The sequence below is a fragment of the Ambystoma mexicanum genome, chromosome 6p (genome assembly GCF_040938575.1).
Source record: "Ambystoma mexicanum isolate Mex_15411 chromosome 6p, UKY_AmexF1_1, whole genome shotgun sequence".
Lineage (NCBI taxonomy): Eukaryota > Metazoa > Chordata > Amphibia > Caudata > Ambystomatidae > Ambystoma > Ambystoma mexicanum.
The window spans coordinates 894,593,068-894,614,269 of NC_090935.1; the positions used below are offsets into that span (position 1 = coordinate 894,593,068).

General features: G+C 46.3%; 1 protein-coding gene across 2 annotated transcripts in view; it reads left to right on the forward strand.

Moving 5' to 3' along the window:
* Positions 1 to 21,202, forward strand: part of PGGT1B (protein geranylgeranyltransferase type I subunit beta) — a 605,666-nt gene that overhangs the window by 47,891 nt on the left and 536,573 nt on the right. The window contains exon 2 of one of the 2 annotated variants that reach the window (XM_069625517.1): positions 16,488 to 16,606. The exons of the other annotated variant lie outside the window; for it this stretch is intronic. Coding sequence (XP_069481618.1) covers positions 16,488 to 16,606 — 119 coding nt within the window. The remainder of the gene's footprint in view (positions 1 to 16,487; positions 16,607 to 21,202) is intronic. 2 annotated transcript variants of the gene reach the window in all.

A 21,202-nucleotide genomic window follows, 5' to 3' on the forward strand; every position in this document is an offset into this window, starting at 1 on the left:
CACCTCTGGCCAGAAACGTTGTTGATAGGAGCCTATGCGTGATACCCTGCGCAATGAAGAACTAGTCGATACGTGACATGGAGCCATGCGCTTTAGAGAAGAATGAGTACCCTGCTTCAGACTTCTGTAGCATTCTCCATGCGTCCACCAGACCCACAGCTGTAGCGAAGGATCGTAACTTAGTGATGAGGGTTGGATTTCTGCTACCTATATGCATTTGATCCGACCCCCAAATCCATGCTCGTTGATTTCACCCCCGCTCCTCTCCTCCTAGTACCCACGTGTCTGCCTGGTCTTGGCGTATCGGGGCTTGGCGGTCTTTCAATAGTTCGAGCGTAAGGGGGGAGGGGCATGGACAGCCACAATACCTCAGATGGCTCCCCCACAGCTCCCCTTTCGCCAGAACATATCTGCCCCTAGAGTCTGCCCGGACCTCTTTCAGTTGGGTGTACCTCGTGGCCCCCCTCGAGGCCTGCATGAAAAGCCATTGTGTTATTAGTTCTCTTGAAAATCTTGCAATCTGGGCCGACAAGGTGCGTTTCAGTCAATAGCAAAATGTCTGGTGCATACCTGTTGAGAAACTGAAGCACCAGGTGCATTTGGATGTTGGAACCCAACCCGTTCACATTCCACACAAGCAGAGAAACCACCCCCCATGATCCGTTATCCCAGCAAGTATATGGTTGGGGCCGGCTCGGCCAGAGGTCCCACCCCCTCTCTATTTTGTCAGACCACCAGTCCTATCCCTTTCCCACCACACAGACCTCCCCCAAGCACGGCTGCCAACTGGAAACAACTTTAACAAACCACCCACCCCAAAAACCTCCCACTCAATCACTTCCTCCCCCCAACATGAAGCACCTGCCCGTCGCCCTAACATTGCACCAAATGGGTGCGGAGAAACCGGGTGCGGAGAAACAAAGTCCACCATCTGCGGGGTGTCTGCTGAAGCAGCCTATGCAAGCCTCAGTCCCTGATCTGCGGCCGCCTATGACCAGTTACCCCATAGTGATCTCACCCAAATGTGAGCCGGCGCCATGCCAGCTGTGAGGTTATCCCTTGACCGCTGTCTCAAGCGCCATCACTGCAGGCATAGACACGTCTATATGGTCTGAGATTCAAACAGGACTGGGGACCTGCCCCGATCAGACTCTTGCTGTGGCAGCCCACTTGACGACTGAACAAGTTTCTAGCCATGTCCACGCTTTCCTTGGATTGTTCAAGAGGTGCACTGTCCCATCTTGGTATACCTTGAGTTGCGCTGGGGAAAAAAAGGACATACTTGATGCCTAACAAGTCAACCGATTGGTGTGCTTTCTGAACCTCGCTGGTGTAATCCGGAAAAAATATGATTTGGTAGCCATTGTATGTGATGGGGCCAGTGGCTCGTGCCAATTTGTAGCAGCATATCCCAGTCTTGGAAGTTCAAGAGCTGTGCAATTGGAGGAGGCGCACCTGGGTTGGGGCAACCCGTTGGGCTTCTGTGCGCCCTTTCTACCAAAAAATAATTTCAAGAGCTTCTTTGGTGCAAACCATTCAACCAGCCATTGTTCCAAGAAAAGGTCCATGCTAGGGCCGTCTTCCTTTTCCGGTACCCCAAGGAGGCATTACGGCGTGCCCTTCCTTCATTGTCCTCCACTCTGTTTACCAGGTGCGTGAGCATCTAGGTGACTGCTGCTAATTGCTTCCCCATCTGCCTAATCGCATCCTCGGAGTCCGAGATGCCCTGTTCTGCTTCCCCGACCCTCGTGGCCTGGTACCATAGGTCTTGCTGCACAAAGGACACCGATGAGGGGCCTTTTGATCTTCTCCTCAACGGAGGATCTAGATTCCCCTATGGCACCCATGATGTTGCAAAGGGCAGATCTCGGGGTCTTGCGTCTCCCCTCTGTGCCCGCCATCCCTGGGATATGGGTCATAGGGATATATGTATGCTTTTTTAGCTTTGTCTTTGACCATGTATTTTTGCATAGTTGATCCCTGGGGCAGTCCCTCTGCCACACCATCGATTTTTTTTTTGTTTGTTTTTTTTTTTTGCGCCAATTCCTTCTAGTGTTTTGTTGTCCCTGTGCACAGTGGTTCCATGGCTGGGAGACCCGCGGGTGCCAGCCACAGCTTCAGTAATGACTCTGCAGCAACACTCTTGACTGCACCCCGCACGGAGAGCACACCTCTTATGATGTCCTCCACTGGGACTGGTATATTGGCACTCGCCCCACGTGTTTGGTAATCTCTGGTATTAGTTGTGAGCTGCCGATGGGAGCCCCAGGATACAGAAAAGTGCCATCACCACTGTGCCCCAGGTCCTGCCATCGCACAGGCCCCAGACCTCCCCCACCACTCAACTATGCCCCACCTCAGCAAGGGTCCATGCGTCCTGGTCCTGCTCCTTACGCCACAGATTTTTTAAGAATGCCTGATCTCCCTATTATGGAGTACGTGTGGCGGGTCCTGCCTCTCACTGTCCTCCAGTCAGCAGGGTGCGGGGGTCCAAGCACTGGCTCTGGTGTCTAGCCCACCCGCTGATCACTATGCCCCCCGGGTGATGACTGGAAGCAAGGCACTCACTCAGCGGCAGAAGCAAACATCTATGCTGCCTTCCCTCCACATGTGTGTGTGTGATCGTGCGGCTGGTCTGGGTATTACTGCTGCGTCGTGCTCCCAGCCAGGCAGTCTGCCCGGTAATGGATATTTATTGTTGCTCCTCTGTCGTTTTACGGCACCCAGATCGCTGTTGCGGGCCTGGTCCCTATTTGCCTTGATGTCTTCCTGGCAAGTGAGTCCAAGCTGACCCACAGCGGGTGCACCCGAGACCAGCCTGCCCCTCGGCGCACACACAGGGTATTGTCCCGTTCCCAGAACCCGCCTCAGTTGTCCAGGCCACTGTCACCGCAGTGGCCTGCTCCCTGTTATCCGGCTGGGTCAAGTCGCCCCTCTGCCCCGGTCTTCTGTTCCAGGCGTTCCTGCCTATCTCCTGCATGTGCCTGTTGCCGGAGGGGGTCAGCTCCAGAGCCCTTGGCGTCTTTACGTATCCGGCAGCCGCCACCTCAGGCACAGTCCTCCCGCCCTGCGATGGTATTTGGGCAGGAGAGCCCTGGTGTGCAAGCCGACTTGTTTTTACTGGGGGGAGGCTCGCCGGCGGCGTCCTGATGGGGAGGGGAGATACAGGGGGGGTTCGCCGGCGGCGTCCTGAGGTCAAGCTCGCCCGCGGCTTCACAAAGAAACCACCGGGCACTTGACGCCACCGGTTCTGGCAGACTGCAGCCTGCCACTGCATAACCTCCTGCCACCTGCAGACCTAGCAGTCGACCAGGGGTTTCCTTCCTCCGTTTTGAGCTATCTGTACCGGCGAAGATCTCCTCGTAATTCCAGCGGGGAATAGGATTTATTCTTAAGGATGTTAGCAGCCACAGCGGAGCGATGGAGGCTCCCGTCTTCATTTGCTCGCCGCACAACTACGCCCCTCTGGTCAAAGTTTGAAGCTAAACTTTTGCTTTTGATTATAGCAGTACCCCTTCCGTGCCAGCTGAGGCTCTCCAGTGCGAACTGGAAGTCCCTTCCATTCACTCCCTATGGCTTCCAAGGGTGTAGCCTCTCAAAATATTTACTTCTCCCCCTGCGTCAAATACATTAACTGGCCTATTGGCAACCCAATATTCCCAAGAGTACACCAAAACCTTTTTGTTTGAATAACGCTCCACTGCATTTAGTCACTATGAATATTGATATCGAGCTAGAGGATATGATAATTTTAAAGAATAAAACTAGAGACTTTGATATTACGTCGAACATTGATTCTCTAGCTAAATAAAAACATTATGCTCTATATAGTACTCGGGTTTTCAAATGTAACTCCCCTAGATCCTACTTAACCAAACTATGCTCTTTTCATATTTGTCGATTTATTATATATTTGTGTGTCAATATATTACCGGCACATGACCATACTGGCAGATGGTTAAACTTACCGCGAGAGGAAAGAACCTGACGCCCCAGTAATGCGACCATTGAAACCGCACTCCACCTCCTCACCACTTGCCCTATAATGATGCCATACTATCTGAAGATTTACTCCAGCAATGTGCCCAACATTCATTTTATTGAAACTGAGCAGTTCTGGAGCTGAATCTTTGGGGCCGAAATTGGGCCAAAATCTGCAGCTGCCCATCACATTTGGAAAGTTGCCCTTAACCCAATTGTTTCACCCTGAGAAATCTATTGGAGACTAATTGATACTGTATGCATTCTATCGTACTATCTTGGTACTGTTTTCTACCTTTAATACAGGCTTAACTTTATAATCCACACTAGTTTTAATCTGTTATGAACCTACTTTGGAAATTTTAGCAATGTATGTAGTGTGCTTGGTAATTATAATTTTATTTTATCATTGATCTATTGGAACCTTATCTTATCTCGGTTTAATCATGTTGAGATTGTATTGATATGTGCTAAAGGTTTGTAGATTTATAACCAATACACAATACAACATTAAAAAAAAGACATGTCTCAATGCCAGCTAGAGATATGACCCATCGAGCCAGGGTAAGAGAATACTGGGGCAAAAGGATTTTTGAAAGCAATCTGCATTGATGGGTTGTCCCTCCGGAGATCTGCTGTAGCCCATTTGGACTGTTCGAAACATTTGGCAACACACAGTTTTTCTTGTTCCAGAGAAGCAGGATAACTAATGGTAGCAGAACACATTTGCTGTATCTGGTAAACTTAAAACCCACACCAAAATGAGAACTATATATTAATGTCTAAAGCTCTAATGTCAAAAATGCTTCAGAAATAAATGAGACTAAGCAGTTTAGTGAGTTTGGCAGATAATCGTTTTAAAGAAAAACTTAAGGGGCCAACATGAGAAAAGATTGAAAGCTAAATTCATGTCCCACCGTATTTGGGGCCTGCGGACTTGAGCAACTTGGCACCTTTTAGGAAACATATGATTTCCTGTAGGTACACCTTCATACGAAACCTGTCCAGCCAAAATGGCTGATCTGCACATATTAATGGGGGAACAGGTTTGCTTTGCTTAAATACATTACAAAGGAAATGTACCACTTCTACTGGAGCCACCATAGAGGGATCCAAGCATTGCCTTGCACACCATCAAACACAAGCTCCCTAAGATGTTCAATAACAGTTGGAAGTTCAGCGGACCCAGGACTTCCTCACAATAGAAACAATCTGTAGCTGAAAGGCCCTGGAGATCCTCGGAACCCCTGAAAGTATCCAAACCAACATCTGGACAGATACCTGGAGACCAAACTCGTTAGTCCCCGCTTCCCCCCCCTCTTTCACGTCCAACAGAACACTGGGGGGAAACCCGGTCTCTAGCAGAAGGTGGTCTATGGACATGTCCAACAGGGCCAAATCCTAATTGAAGAGTGACTGTTTACTATAGAAGCCTTCTGCATCCTTGCCTGCCGAATCAATCTTGGAATCTTCACAGATGGCGGAAAAACATAAACTCTCTTGTATTTTGACCAATTATGTTCAAATATGAGAACAGCTGCTTCTGTGCAACTGTTGGAGCTTGGCATGGAGATGAAATGCAAAGAGGTCCACTTCTAGGGGCTCTGAAGGCCAGAGATCATTTGCAACCCTGCAGGATGGAGCCTCCAGTTGCTGGAGTCCTGCAGATGTCTGGATGTCCATTCGGCTACTGTATTGTGCATCCCTGGAAGGTATGCGTGTCTAGGCATAAATGGCAAAAATTATTTGCTATTTCCGCCAGCATGCGTGAGCTGGGACTTCCATCTGTTGACCTACTGGATTGCTGATGTATTGTTCATTCTCAACAGTATGCAGCTCTTGACCCTGTCTTTGGCCAGAAGTTTTCTTTTTTTTTAAAAGGCGTTTTGCACAGTTCCAGCACCAACTTAAACCAATCAAACATAACGCTATATCATGGACTGACCCCTCCACTCCCCCACCCACATGCCTTTCAGAACACACTCCGCAACCACTATAGGTAATTAATTCCAGCACCGTCTTCCATTCCCTCGTGAACCTCGTCTGGTCTCCTTGTAGTGCATATAAATCCATTCCAAAGAGACAAAGTTCCAAACTGACCATCCAGTCTTGTTTCTGTGGTGGGTTTGTAGATTTCCACTTTTGTGCGATGACCAGAAGCGCTGCTAAACTTAAAATGGCATAGGCTTTCCTGTTGTGTTTTGGCCCTGATCTAATGTCCTGATCGCTACTGCATAAAAGGCTTTCTTCGTGGCCTCTGATAATTTCCAAATATCGATTGAAGATGCATATTAATAGTCTTCCAGAACACCCCCAGTTTCAGACAGCTCCACCATATGTGCATTTAGTCCCCAATCTCCCCACATTCTCCAACAATTCTGGGAGGCTGAGAAAGTAATTTGATGGAGATGTTCCGGCGTGTAATGCCACTGAGTCATTGGCTTATACCAGAACTCCCTAATTTGTATGGCACATGTTAGTTTGGGGATATCTTCCCAGAGATATTTATAATTCTTATTCAGGAATCGATTTGACTATGTTGTTTTCCCATCTAATCTTGTAGTTGAGTTCTGCGGTAGACTCTGCGTCCAGCAGTAATTTAGTGTCTGCTGCATGTATCCGTAACCAGGAATCTTTTGAACGGTTTAGGAGACCTAGTAGCTGCTTCTCTATTAGGTGGGGCCATAAGCCAATGGCGAAGTTGGAAATATTTTAACCTGTCCCCCTCCTTTAACCCCAACTCCTTCTGACACTGAATAAAGGATTTAATTTCTGCTTCTTGATACATGTCCCTTAGTTTTGAACATCCCGATAACCTCCAACTGGGAAAGGATCCCCTCTCCTGCCCTGGGTGAATTGGGGGTTATGAAATGGTGGCGTGAATGGGCATGGGAAGGTGGTGATGTGTAAGCATGTGGCTGCCTTGTCCCAAATAATTTAGTGGTCGCACTTTTGTACATGGTCGGTCTGATCTGTGTAGCCACACAATCTCGTCCAGCGGGACCCCTAGCACTGCCCTATCCATTAGCATTCACCTTTTCCCTGCACCAGCCGCCCACCATTTGGCCAGATGTTTGAAAGCAAATGAGCCAGCCATTAATTCTAGACAGTTTGCGAATTTTCATCTCCTGGGGGAGTTCGTCTTGCCCCTATTCATAGGAAGCTGCATTATCCACTCGCCCCACACCCCAAACCCCAAACCAGGAGACTGGCTTCTGATTCTTTAATGATCTCTTGAGCCGTAACAAAAATTGCCTTCCTTTTCCAAGCTTGCATGTGGTCTATCCACCATTAGAATTTGTCCTAGCTTCCAGAGAAAGACTTCTACCCTCTGCGTGACTGGGACCTTTCCTGATGTTTAGAGCATTCAGCCTCTAAGGCAGCGGTATTCAAACTGTGGGTCGTGACCCCCCCCCCCCCAGGGATCCGCGGGTGCATCCCTGGGGGGCCCTGAGAGCTCAGCATGAAATATTAAAAAAAATAATTAAAAAAATGTTTGTTTTTTTTAGATTGGAAGAAATGGGCAGGGGTGGCTCACATGGTCGGGCTGAAGAATGCAACTGTCTCGGGCAACAATGAAAAAGTGGACCGCAGTTGTAAATGGATATTCATTCCTTTAGTCACAGACTGGGCCTCATTACAACTATGGCGGTACGGTAACAACGGTGCTGGTAAGCTACCGGCACCGTTGCTACCGTACCGCCATAGTAGGAGTTGTGCTTGCGGGTGCCTGACAGCCCACCAGGTCTGACCTGGCAGGCCGTGCGACACCCGTGAGCACAGCTCGTCGGATGCACCGGCACCATTATTAACGGTGCCGGTGCATCCGAGCTCCCCATTCCCATTGAGCCCTGTGAGGCTCAGATGGGAATGGGCATCTACCGGTACCGGCACCCGTGAAAGGGCAATTATCAGGTCTGCCTAACTCAGCATGACCCGGTAATTGCCCATTCGCGGGTGGCGGACCCGGATGCAACTCTGGCGGCAGCTGTGCCGGTTTTACCGGCACAGCTGCCGCCAGAGTTGTAATGAGGCCCACTGTTTCAATAGTACCCAAGGGGGTGCTTTGTGTTAAAATGTAAGTAATTTGTGATATATTCAGCAACAATGGTCAAAATTACTAACTGCATAGTTAAGTAACTCATCAAATGTCCACATTGGCCATATTGGTGGCCCATTTTGACTAGCCCACACTAGCATTTTACATTTTTGGTACAGGCATTGCCCTATAGGCCAGTCCGAGCCTGGCGGCTCATCCATAATGGCGAGGGGATGCCCACCCAGTGGCCCCTCACCCATTCTGGAGGAGCTAAGGAGCCAGCCCAGTGAAACATTGAGCACTCCCTCAGCTGCTTTTTCCAGCTGATGGAGTGCTCCTGGGCTGGCTGAACTGTTAAAGGGGAAAAACTGTTTCCCTTTGACAGTTCAGTTTAGTTCCCCAGCCGCACATGCTTGCTGGGGCATTTTGCTTCAACAGCATTGCACAGCTCATTGGAAATGCTGGCTGGGGCACTACATGTCTGTATGTCCGAGGGGGAGCTCCTGCGCCTCCTCGCACATACAGACAGAGCTGCCTGGAGCAGGGCGTTTCAGCACCCACACATAGGCCAATGCAGAAGGTACGTTTATGTTAATTGTTTTTATTTAAACATGTGTATGGATGCGTGTATGCTTATGTTATGAGTGAGTGTATGCTAATGGATGCTTGTGTGAATGATAGTGATTCCTGTATGAATGTGCAGCGCCTTGCATACACACATAATCATGTTGATTGTGTTAGGCCCAGTGGGGCCCAGGGGACAGTCCAGTAAAAAATGTCATGCCTGCTCCCTGGGCCCCCCAGCACCAATTGCAAACTGTTTGGCTATTTACCAATTTTTTTGTTAAAAGAATGCTCTACAATGCAACATTTTAACCCATTATTTAACAAAAATTCACAGGGGGGAAACCCCCCACCCCCCGAACTCCCCTTTATTGGTTCGGGCTCCCTCACTATGCTCGGTCGCTATGTCATTTTTGGGGGAAATAGTTATGCCCCTCCACTTAAAAAAATCACCAGCCGCCACTTGCCCTCAGACTGTGTTGGGAACGGGATGGGGGGAACCAAGGGACTATGGTGGGAGCACAATGGGCAGGAACCATGGGGTGGGAGCAGAGTGGGGAGAGACCAGGATGTGTGATGGGGTGGTGAGAGACTAGGGACTGGGTAGGAGTGCGATGAGGGAGCCCAGCGACTGTGATGGGAGCAGGTGACGGCACGCAATACATACTGTCCATTTGGCATTTCTGGGGGGTCCCGACCTGCCCAAATTTTGCTCACGGGGACCCCGGCCAAAAAAGTTTGAAGACCACTGCTCTAAGGGGTCCAAATAATGAAGGTGGCCTAGAAAAAGTACCTGAATCGATGTAGACAGTAACCCCACAATTCGAGCTAGAGATCTGAGATTACCCAGGCCGCTAGAACTATTTTTAACTGCTTTCTGATGGAACTGACTGATCATGTTGGAGAGAGACTTAAGCGTCCATTTAGAAACCCAGGAAATATATCTGCCAAGGTTCCACTTGGGGCTTCTACCAATTTATGACCCACCCACATTCTGTAGGAGAGAATTAGTGATCTGTAGGTGACTTGCTGCTGTGGGTTGGGATATTAAGAGTGTCTTCTAGATAAATTAGTCTAATTCCTCCATGCCTGGATGTCTGTCACTACTGGTTTCAGATAATAGAAGGAAGGGGAGAGCGACAAGCACCCTCTTCCTGCTGTCCCAATGAAACTGCAGATCATTCTGATTGGGGCCATAAATAGGTATGGGTCAGATAATGCATTTTCGAGGTCCAACCTAGTCGTGAAATTGCACCCCAGCCAGCATGCCCCTTATTTTTCCCTAAAAAGACTTCTGAAGGAGTTGGGGGTCTTACCTTTCTGATAGCTCTGTCTCCAGAAACCCTTGTTGTTCCTGGTTCTGGATCCCAATCCTCTTTCCACACTGAGGGAAACCTGTAGAGGACTGAAAGTTATCTTGCCGCTGCTGGAAAGGGCGCACCTGAGTTGGTAGTCCTCAAATGTACTGCCGGGCTAAGAACCACTTTCTTTTCTGGCCTGTCCAAAAAACATGATCCCCCCCCCAAATACTCTCTTGAGGGAGGCCTGGGCTTTATTTAGGGAAGTGTAAAGACCCATATATTTAGAGCTGTCCTGGAAGATCTTTCCCCAAATACGTAAGTGCCTCTTCAACACTCAGCTCCCTGGAGGGTTACCTACCAACATGGACTTTAGGACCAGAAGAACCCCTTCTGCTCTTGGCAGAGTTGACCTCATCGGCATTGCCCAAGAAACAAATTGCTCTTAGAGGAATAGGCTCCACCTCTGTTATCCATGGCCGCCTCTGCCAAATTAAATATCTTTTCGTAGTGTCCCGGAATGTCCAGTACTTTTGTCTTGACACCGCATTGGCGCCCCAGCTTAGAAGAATTTGGAAGTGCCTCCGCCTTATCCAAAAAATGTTTCCAATTGTGGATCTAATTTGGGGGATATACATGAACCTCTGAAAGGTAGGTCTGGGGTGCTAGTGAGCATGATGCAAGATGGCAACCAAAGTTTAAGCTCTGGAAGAGTGCCAGGTACTATCCTTATTTTCAACCCTAATCTGGTAGGGAACTTACTGTTCTATTCCCCACACCCACGTTGAGCTGCTCTTAAAGTACATAGTAGAGTTCTGCAGATGAGTGGCAAGGGCCAAGGACAATGCGTGGAGTCGCAGAGGAAGGCCATGAAGCAGAAAGGCTGCGGGTCACGGAAGCGAATGTGGGAACCTCTGCAGCTACGAGATTTCAACAAATTGATGGCGTGAAAACTGAGAACTCTGCTGCCTGAGAACTAGAACTCTGGATGGTGCGGATTAACTGTACCTGCTCCGATGAGTGGAAGCCCAGGCAGGGGAGAGACCATCCCCAGGCAGCCACGAAGGAGTGAGTTTCCCTACGCCAACTTAGACCAGCTTGCGCCTGAGCTTCCTGCAGTAGCAGTTGTTGGATGCCACAAAGGATTTTGTTTGAGTCGCCCTGTTTAATGTCTGGAATAGAACAGGACTGGGAACCAGATTTGTGTCATTCAGATGAATTTGTTATTCGCCCCTCCCCCTCAATTGCTAGAGTATGTACCAGTGGTAGAATATCTCCTCGATTTACCATGGAAAGAGGAACTAGGAAAGGATTCCCCTTTTTGCAATCGCAATTGAGACCCTAGTGAAAAGGATTAGGTCGGATCACTCCAGCAGGAGTCTCAAGTTGTATTCCCACAAGTTGATAGTTTTGCCATATTTGGATGATATGCTGCTATTTGTACAAAAACAAATATGGCACCAGAGGAAAACCCTTGAATCAATAAAGCAAGATACTACTGAATTTGGTAAATACCCATGGTTGCGAATAAACTGGACCAAGTCCGAACTATTTCCTCTAACACCTAGTACGAACCTGTGGATAGGATCATCCCATCTCAAATGGCAGCAGGACCATATAAGATACTTGGGGATTGGAGTTGTGAGAGATGGGACTCCCTGATTAAGTTAAATTATGTTGATGCAGATGAAAAAATGGAACGATGGACCTAGCTGCTGCCATCCCTGGTGGGTAGAGTTTCCTTGCCAAAAATGATGATCTTGCCCACATTTTAAAAATCTTTTTATGAACGTCCATTGTCAAAGGTGCCTTTTCCACATATAAAAGAATGTGCACTCAATGAATATTGAGCTGAAATGTAGCCCAGGTGAAATGTGAGATTCTAACAGTCCCGCTGGAGGTTAGTCCTTGGAGCCCCTGATAATGTTCAGGTATTACCTAATGGCACAAGCACACTATCTCTCCTACTGGTATGCTGAGGGTGCTGTTCGCCCACATGTCAGTGTGGAAAGAGCAATTGCGGCCCCGCCGCTACTGTCAGCAGTTATTATTGCCAAAGTGCTTGCGGGTGGCAAAGAAATCAACAAGTGAGCAAGTACACATATGGCATGGGTCGGATTAGCACAGAAATTTGGAACTAAAAGGTTGCATTTGCTGCTTACCAATCCAAGATGTACTCAGTATGCCACTGACCGCTGATGGGTTTCTTAAAATCATGTGGAGAAATTAGAGTTACGTTCTTTGGAGATTTATTCCCGGCAAGGATGTTTTTGACAATACAGCATTTGAGGGAGCGTGGTGGTTGCTCTTGAATAGATCATATCCATGCGTTATCGTCTATGCCTTAAACCTGTTGGTGAGAAACCTGGTATGCCAGAAGTCTGGGGATTGTGCTTCTGAGGGCCCAACAACCCTCTCCACAGAATAACAGAGGACTCAGCCAAGGGCAAGTCAAACTGTCGTTTATTACAGAAAACCAACGGGGATCATACAAGACCAGCATAATTCTCCAGTACTTCTCCATTCTCCAAGACATGCTCCACAGTTTTGACCTCCAATGGCGTCATCACCTGGGCCCCCCTACTGATTGGGTGCTTGGAGTGGTATCACCTATGGCTAGCCAGTATAGAGGTTATTCTACTGGCCCTCGCATGTCAGGTGACTGACCTGCCCTGTTCCCAAAAAACGATCTATTACATTGTTGCACGGTTGTAGACGTACCATTGGCCCTTGCCCTCTGCCATCCACCCCTGGATTTCTGTCACTTGATTGGTTAGATCTGGTCTCCCCAGGCCTGGGACCCAGTTTGGTTCTCAGCCCCCTGTGCACCTCTTCAAGGTGATGTGAAATGACTGTGTCCCAATTATATCTGGTAGTAGCTCCACCTTTTCCTAGGAGAGTGTGCTCCCTGTTGCAACATCTTCTCGTCTGGGTTGCTGAGAACGGCTCTTCTTCCCACCATGAGTATGCCCATTGTCTAGTTTGGCTACATCGGGTGGTTATGGACCACAAAATGTAGCTCTTTGGGTCTGCATTTATGAGGATTTATTCTGTTTTTCTGCAGCTGGGCCCTTGTCATTTGGAGATTGGACTGCGCTTAGTTTATCTCTGACCTTGACTGTGAGCTTGGTCTTCACATTGTGCAGCCTGAGCCTGCTTCCCTTGTCTGGTGTCCTGTAGCTTGAGGCCTTCTGTAATTTTCCTTAGACTTATTATGTGATTTCTACATGTTCATGCTTTGCTGTGTTTCCTAGCAGTTAGTTGTACTAGGTCCTACCACACTCCATATATACCAGTCCCATAAGAGTTAATTTCCATAAGCATCTGCAAGCTTGCTCAGGATATCTTGTTGCCTTGCATTTCAGAGTTACTGCATTTGGTTAATGAGAAAAATAACGAAAGCATTGCCAGTACGTATATATAGCTGTCCTCTATCTGCAGAAATGTGTAAGCATGTTCTTCGTGTATACTAGTGTGTGTTTGTGTAATGCTGTGCAGGGCTGCGAGTGTGCTTGATGACTAACGCTGCTACTTCATGGTGTCACTATGATGTCAGCCCTGTGTTTTCTTGGCATTTAATCGATGCATTCCATTAAGTGTTCGGATCCACGATCACTGTCGAATCCCCTGCATCTGAAAGCATATGCACTGGATATGTTTGGAATGGCAGTCTGAGGTTTACCGGTCTGCATACGTGCCCGTCAGTGGTGCACTTGGGAATTGTCCAAAAAAAACAGTGACTTCAAGCATTCTTGACTCTCTGGGCAGTTACCTACTGAGTTAACTCATTAACGGAAGTGAGAACTCGGGGAAGGGATGTTTGTGTCTGTAATGTGTAGGAGTAAGTTGGGAGGTGCAGTTCGAGAAGCGTGTGTGAGTGTTGGGAGAGGAAATGTGGAATACCAGTTTCGGAACAATCGAAATGCATAAGAGGTTGATAATCTTTGTTACTACATTATAGATTGAAATTGAAACATTTTAAATTTGTGCATCGGGCATATTCTACCCCAAGAAAGCTCCATTTTTAAAAAAAAAAAAATTGAAAAAATAAAACTGGGCGTTCATGTACATTTCTATGTTTATAAAAGATGGCTTGATAAGTGCACAATTCAATCCATCTTTTATAAAGCTTTGCCGACAGACGCCTCAGATTTTGTCTGTCATCAAAGCTTTATAAAAGATGGATTGAATTGTGTACTTAAGCCATCTTTTGTTAATGTTAAAGGACATTTGTACTGCGCACTATCACCACTGGAGTGGTGCTCTGGCGGCTCTGAAAAGAAGAAGGGAGGGTGAGTTTTTGGGAGGAAGCTGGAAAAGTGCAAGAAAGCAGTTATGTGCTGGCATAGAAATGTTTAAAAAAGGTGGCTTGAAAAGTGCACAAACCATAAGGTATGCACACAAATATATAAATGTTTGTGTGTGTACCTTAGTATGTTTGGTGTACTTTTCAAGCCATCTTGAAGTACATAAACCATAGTAAGGCACGCATACAAATATATAAATGCTTACATGCCATTTATATATTTGTTTGCATACCTTACTATGGTTTGTGTACTTTTTAGGCCACGCCGACCCCGCAAGCCATGCCCCAAATGAGCACCCCCTCGATTTCTTACCCTACCTAAAGCCCTGCGTCTATGAATAAGAAATATTTGGGCTTGATGTATTGGCGAAAAGATGTGGCACGTACGTGGATGAAAGGGCCTGCCAATAGAGTCAAGGGATGGCTAAAAGAAATTGCTAAATGTTTATTGTGAAACTGAATTTTCTAATATGTTGGCACTGATGAGTAGGCCTAAAGACATTTGGGGCCTTATAAACTCTACCTCCTGCAGCACGCTGAGTGGGCAGGGACATCTAGACTGAAATGGGTACTACTGGAAGAGAATCGGAGCACTTTATCCGTGTGGCATGTGATCCAGGGTGTCCCGGAATAATTACCTAGGTTTATTGATGCAATAACAGATTCACAGTGATGCATGAACATGTACTGCTTTCTTTTTTATTAGTTAATTTTTAATGTACGTTATGAAAATTAACGAAGTTGATAAATTCAAGCTAGGTCTGGGGCACTACCGGGACATGGATGAGACACCACTGAAAGAACAAAGGGACGTGCAGGGAATCCAGTCATGGGTGTCATTTTAGGGGGGTGAGGACAAGGGTGTTTGTGCCCCCCCTGCCCCCTAACTTTTTTGACACACTATTTTGTCCCACTTGTTTGGCAGGGGCCGATTTTATTTAGATGTCGTGTCTCCCTGTCCCACAACATTTTCAGTAAAATTACTCCACTGAATCCATTACCCTCTGGTGAGCCTCAGATGCTTCTATAGAAGTGGAACTGTGGAAGCATGTCCCTCACCTGTACCGGATATGGACTCAGTTAATTTTTAGTTAGTAAATTGTTTTTGTATACAGAATCCATCAAACGCACATGCGTATTTGGTCATAAGTACACCAGGTTTACCCCTCTGAGAGCAAAACCAGGCCTGAGAAATCGGACTCCTCATCTGCCTCGCTCCCCGAGGAGGAGGGAAAGGCTACCTTGTGCTTAGATAAGCACTACCTATATAATCTGAATCCTTACCTTTAATCAAAACTTTACTTTTTATGCTCGGGCACGTGCACACCACCTTTTTCGAACTTTGCACTTCATGAGTACTGCCCCAGGCATCTTAATCGGTGCTTCCACAAACGATTCTTCCAATCCAGACTCTTCAGATGGCCAAAACTTCTCACAATCTGGAGATACTATCCAAACTTTATCGTTCCTTTACAAAAATTAAAACATTATTATATTTTTTTTAACCTACCCACATCATCTGACCTTTTTGTTAAGGTAGAAGACCAAGTAGAGGAAAGAGACTGAACAGCACAGAGTTTGGTTAAATCCTCAAATTGAGCTCCCGTGTCCCCGAAGGCTCCTCTGCATGGTTAGGATCTAACTGAGGCTCCATACATACACCTGATGAAAACGAGGCACCAGCGTAGGTCCGCCGCAGCGTTTTCTCCCTTCATGCAATCCACAGCAAAAACGAACCAGCACAGAAAAGGAGAAATGTAAAACGCCAAAACGCTACCAATCGCATAACACGCCTTTACCGGCACGGCGCACAGTGACCATGCCCAATATACACACCCACATACATATGCAAATAATATGGATTTGCATGGCGCACTGATGTCACCTAAAAGGCAGAAATCCCAAGTGCTGTAGGGTAAACCAACATTTCAGGGGGTGCTTGCTAGCAAGGGTGAGTACTATAAAAACGCTGCTTGCCACTGAAAGTGGTCGAAGTGGGTTTTGCAAGATCCACACGCAGAGGCCCCTGCGCAGTCACCAATTAAGACTTGTTTTTACATGCAGCCATGTCTATCTAGGTCTGCGTTAAACGTGTAGAGGTTTTTTTTAAAAATAAATCTACTTTCAGCAATGGCTGCCAATGTAGGCCATTGCTCTCAAACTCATTGTCGTTGCTTCTAAAGCGGCCTTTCCTTCGTAATAATGTAATATATTTATATTATGCATTCTCTGTTTGACCAAGTAAATATCAAACTTCGTTGCTTCATTTTGACTGTTTAAAACTGAATTATTTTGCTAGGTTGACCATTGCGTTTTTTGCCATCTCTGCCCTGGACATGTTGGACGCTCTGAGTGTGGTGAACAGTGCTGAGATTATTGAGTGGATTTATTCTCTACAAGTCCTTCCCACAGAAGACCGTAAGTGTGACTAGTAACTATTGCTTTAACTGTTCTCTCTCGAATGTTTCAATATTCTCTATTTTTATCATCTTTTTGATTAACTCAAAGGTGTCAGAACGCATTGTTTGAGTAGAATTAATTTTGTTCATTTTCTATGGCTTCTATTGGCATATGAAAACATGTGGCCAAGCACTGAAACTGGTTAATTTCAAATATAAACCAGCTTTCATTAATATAGAGGGATCCCCAACTTGAAATGCCACAAACCTTTTAGGTGTTTGCACTTGGGCAACAGAAATGTTACAAGTTGAGTTTACCTGGTGAATACATCTCCTTTTGCACTGGTACCAACACGGAAGAGTGTTAGAAGTCCAAAATGTAAACGAGAAGTATGTTTTCAGTGTCCTTTCAAAGCCGAGAAAGTTATGGATTTCCCAAAATGCAATTGTAATAGTTTAATATTCCATAGTCTAAGGCTAAACGATCTACCTCCAATCCTTATGTTTCTTTCATTTGCCAGTAGTCCTTCTGCAAGCGGTGGCCAACCTTACAGGTCTGTTGGAACATGTGTAGTCTGTTCCCTCCCAGTGCTCTGCCCTTTTTTGGAGATTTTGGTATGCCCCCATTCAATCCCTTGTAACTTTTTTGTTACATGAGATATCTTGGCCAGATGTGGCTCCTTTTCTTCCCACATGTAGGCGGTCATAACACCACAAAGGTATCCTAGTTTGCTGTATGGGGATGAGAGAGCAAATGTGTGTGTTTAAAAAAATAAATAAATAAAAAAAAAATCCAGAAAATGCCAATAAAATGATGTACGAAGAAGCCTGTAGTTTTCCCTTGTAAGAGCTAGGAACAAATGTTTTGCTGTTCTGAATTCGCCATTGTCTAGGCATTTAAGAACCGGTTCAGTGGAAACAAAAAAAACATTTTTTTTTAAGGTTCCCATCAGATTTGTGAGGTGGGCAATTTCTAAAAAAAAAAAATCCCTGTTTTCCAATAGGACATGCGTGGACGGAATGGAAAAGGAGCGTAGAAAAGTTGAATGGGAAGACAGAAAGGCATACATTTCTGAAAAGTAGACAAAATTCCAAGTTTAGTAAAGTGTCATTTGCGCTGGTCAGGCACAAATATGTAGGTCAAATTCCCATAGTTTGGGAATAAATTGGAAATATTAGAGAAATAAAAGGTCTTTTGACTGGGGGACATCGCCCCAACCAAACAACGAACATCCTGAAACCCCAAGGTGGGAAGGTGAAACTGAGCCCCAGACCATGACGCACTCGCTCGAACTGCTAATACTGATGCACAGTAAAACACGTGTAGGAAGTTGTTAGTTTGTTGTTAACTGTTTTTGTTCAACACATTGATGCAAGTACATGAAGAGAATCGGATATGGAAAATTGAAATACTTGGTTGTTCTTATATAAATGCCAATAAAAACATGTTAAAATAAATTACAGCAATAAAAGGTATCTGCTGGACATGTTTGGACCTGTAAGGTAATGGCTTATTTGAATATTGAGAAAAGCAATGCACTGCTACGTTCCCCCGACTCTTCTAGTTAAGAAATCACAATTTTTCTTAATGTTTCACAAAACAAGCACTGCCACAAACCAAAAACTGAGCCATGGCACACAGGATTTGTATGCTGGTGGCCTAAACAGACTTACTTAGCATGTGACAATAAGGAAAACAAATGTGGTGAGGAATGGCAAGCATACATTTTCTGAAAGGGCACAGGCAGACCTTGTGAAGGATAGGTGACTTGTGCAGGTTACAAAAGCGTACAGTGCCTAAAGCAGCGACTAAATGTAGGTTACATTGGGAAATGAAAGGGTTGTGTAACAAAGTGCAGTAGCAAATGTATGAAAACATTATCAAAACCAAGATTAAACAACAAATGTCCTACCTTACTACATTCCCACAGGTGTCCCAATGAAAACGGTACCTCACGTGTGGGTGCACCTAGCTGGCCGGAAAGGGAGAAGGCTAAACCACTGGTACATCAAATGCCCTGGATAAGACTGGATTTGGCTTTGTGGACAACCCCCAGATTTGGGCTTGGGGTATCGGAGCCACCAAGGTAAACCGGGAACCCCATGCATTTCTGAAAAGACACCCGTGGGAATCCCAAGAGGTCTGACTTGCACGAATCGCCCTAGAATCTATTACCAACAAGGCCCGGCAAAGTCCAAAATTTAAGAGAAAAAATACATTTGTCAGACATTTGCCACCAGGAAGCCACCGAAACACGCCGCCAACAACACATGTCCTACCTTCCCACAGGTGCCCCGACAAACCGTTTTTTATTTATTTTTTACATTTGTATAGCGCATAAACAGCTCTTGGTCATCATGGTGCTGTTACTTGAGGAGCGCTTAGTTACAGGGGAGAGCACAGGTTGGATATACATTTACACGTTTTTTACATTTATACAATGTAAGCACGGGTGATACATACATTTGCAGGTTATATATTTTTACAGTATGCAGTCCTGTGTGGTTAGTACAGCGGTTGTTCAGGCGAAGAGCATAGTTTTCATAGCCTTTCGGAATGCCATATGTGATTCCTCTGCACGTAGTGGTAGAGGAAGGGCATTCCATTGTAGGGATGCTAGGTACGGGAAGCTAGCGCCACCTGCTCTAACTCTTTTTACCAAGGGCACGGTGAGCATATTTGAGTATGCCATTCTGGTCAGTCTTCCGGAAGTGGAGGGGTGAATCCTTTGTGCTAGGTAGGCAGGCGCGTTGAGGTGGATGAACTTGTGGGTCAGTGCCAGGGTTTTGAATATTACCCTTTCTTTTATTGGGAGCCTGTGGGCTTGTTTCCTGACGGCAGAAATATGTTCCCTTTTGATGCCCATAGCTGCACATAGTGCGCTGTTCTGGATGACTTGCAGCTTATCTAGGTTTTTAAGTAGATGTTCCTAGGAAGAGAATATTGCAATAGTCTAGCAATGAGCCGGTATTGGCTCTTGCTATGTTGGTGCAGTTCCCCTTGGAGAGGAATGGTCTAGCTGCATTCAGGAGCTTGGCATGGTACGCTGCCGAGCAGGTGATCACGTTAGCTTGCCTAGTCATGGATAAGTTGAGTCCAGGTAGACGCCCAGTGTTTTCACTGATTCTGGGATTCTGAGGGAGTCGATGGTGAAGTGGCTGAATTGAGTGTCGAGATTGGTGTCTGTGGATCCTACCAGGAGAAGTTCAGTCTTGTCTGAGTTAAAGCACAGTCCGTTGGCCAAGTCTGGATGGTGTTGTAGATGTTGTTGAGGGTTCTAGAGTCCATGTCATAGTCTCCTGTAAGTGTGAGTAGGATCTGAGTATCGTCCGTGTAATTGGTGTAGGAGATACCCAGGGCGTCGAGGATGAGGAAGAGGGGACGTGTGAATAGTTGTAGAGTGTTGGTGAGAGGCAGGCGCCTTGAGGCACCCCACATAGCATGATGGTTGGAGGGGCGGAGGCTAAGTCAGCGAATACTTGGCATGGTCCTTCCTTGTAAGAAGGAGGTGATGCAGGTAGTAGCTTTGGGGGAGAATGTGGGTGTAGAAGTAAGGTGGTGGCCTAGGACATTATGGTCAAATGCTGCTGAGAGGTCGAGTAGTAGGAGTAGGGCAGGTACCTAGGTCTTTGGATCGTCCATCTAGTTTTTAAGGTACAGTAGGGTGGTTTCCGTCCCATGCCCAGGATGGAAACCCGATTGGCGCAGCCCTAGGAGTTTGTTCTCCTCGATGAATTGTTGCATCTGCAGGTAAACTGCTTTGAGTATTTTCAATAAGAATGGTACTGTGGTAATGGGCCTGTAGTTGTTCAGTGATGTAGGGTGGAGAGTGGTTATTTTTCATTTTTTTTTTTTATTTATTATTTTTTTTTTTTTTAAGGGAGGGGCGGACCCAACCTTCCTTGAGACAGGAAGAAACCTTCCCTATGGCAAAGGAGGCATTGACGAAGGCTGTCGGGAATGGAGCGAGGGTATTGGCAAAGTCCTTTATGATTGCAGCCGGACATATGTCACCTTTACAATTAGATGGCTTTATAGTTTTCATGAGGTTGATCATGCCTTGTTCCTGAACTGTCTTGAATGAGAATAAGGGCGAGGTGTCTGAGGATGGCACGTTGTTGTAGATAGGAATGTTAATTATTGATAGTTGGGTTGTTTGGATTTTTGTTTGGAGGGTGTTTGTTGCGTGTGGATCTTTGGATTTCGTCGCACCATGCCTTGTCTTTAGTGATGTTGTGGGGCGAGGGATGTCTCTAGTTCTCAGAAGATAGGGAAGATCTCTTTAGTGTTGGACTTGGCCTCAGAGATCCTAGTTTCAAAGGAGTTGGCTTTGGTGCGAATGATTGCTTTTTTTGTACTCTTTTGAGCGATTATGGAAGTCCTGTTTGTCTGTGTCAGAGTGGGTGGTTTGCCAGCGGGGGATAGGGCTGGTTGTTTGTGTTTTTTTTTTTTTTTTTTTTTTTTTTTTTTTTTTTTTTTGTGCAGAGTTAGAGGAGGTCCGAGGTGAACCAGGCGTTGGTGTCGCTGGTGGGTTTAGCTTTGCGGGGCTTAAGCGGGGCAATGGAGTTGACTGCCGATGTGATGGCAATGTCATATGTCAGAGCGAGGTTCTTC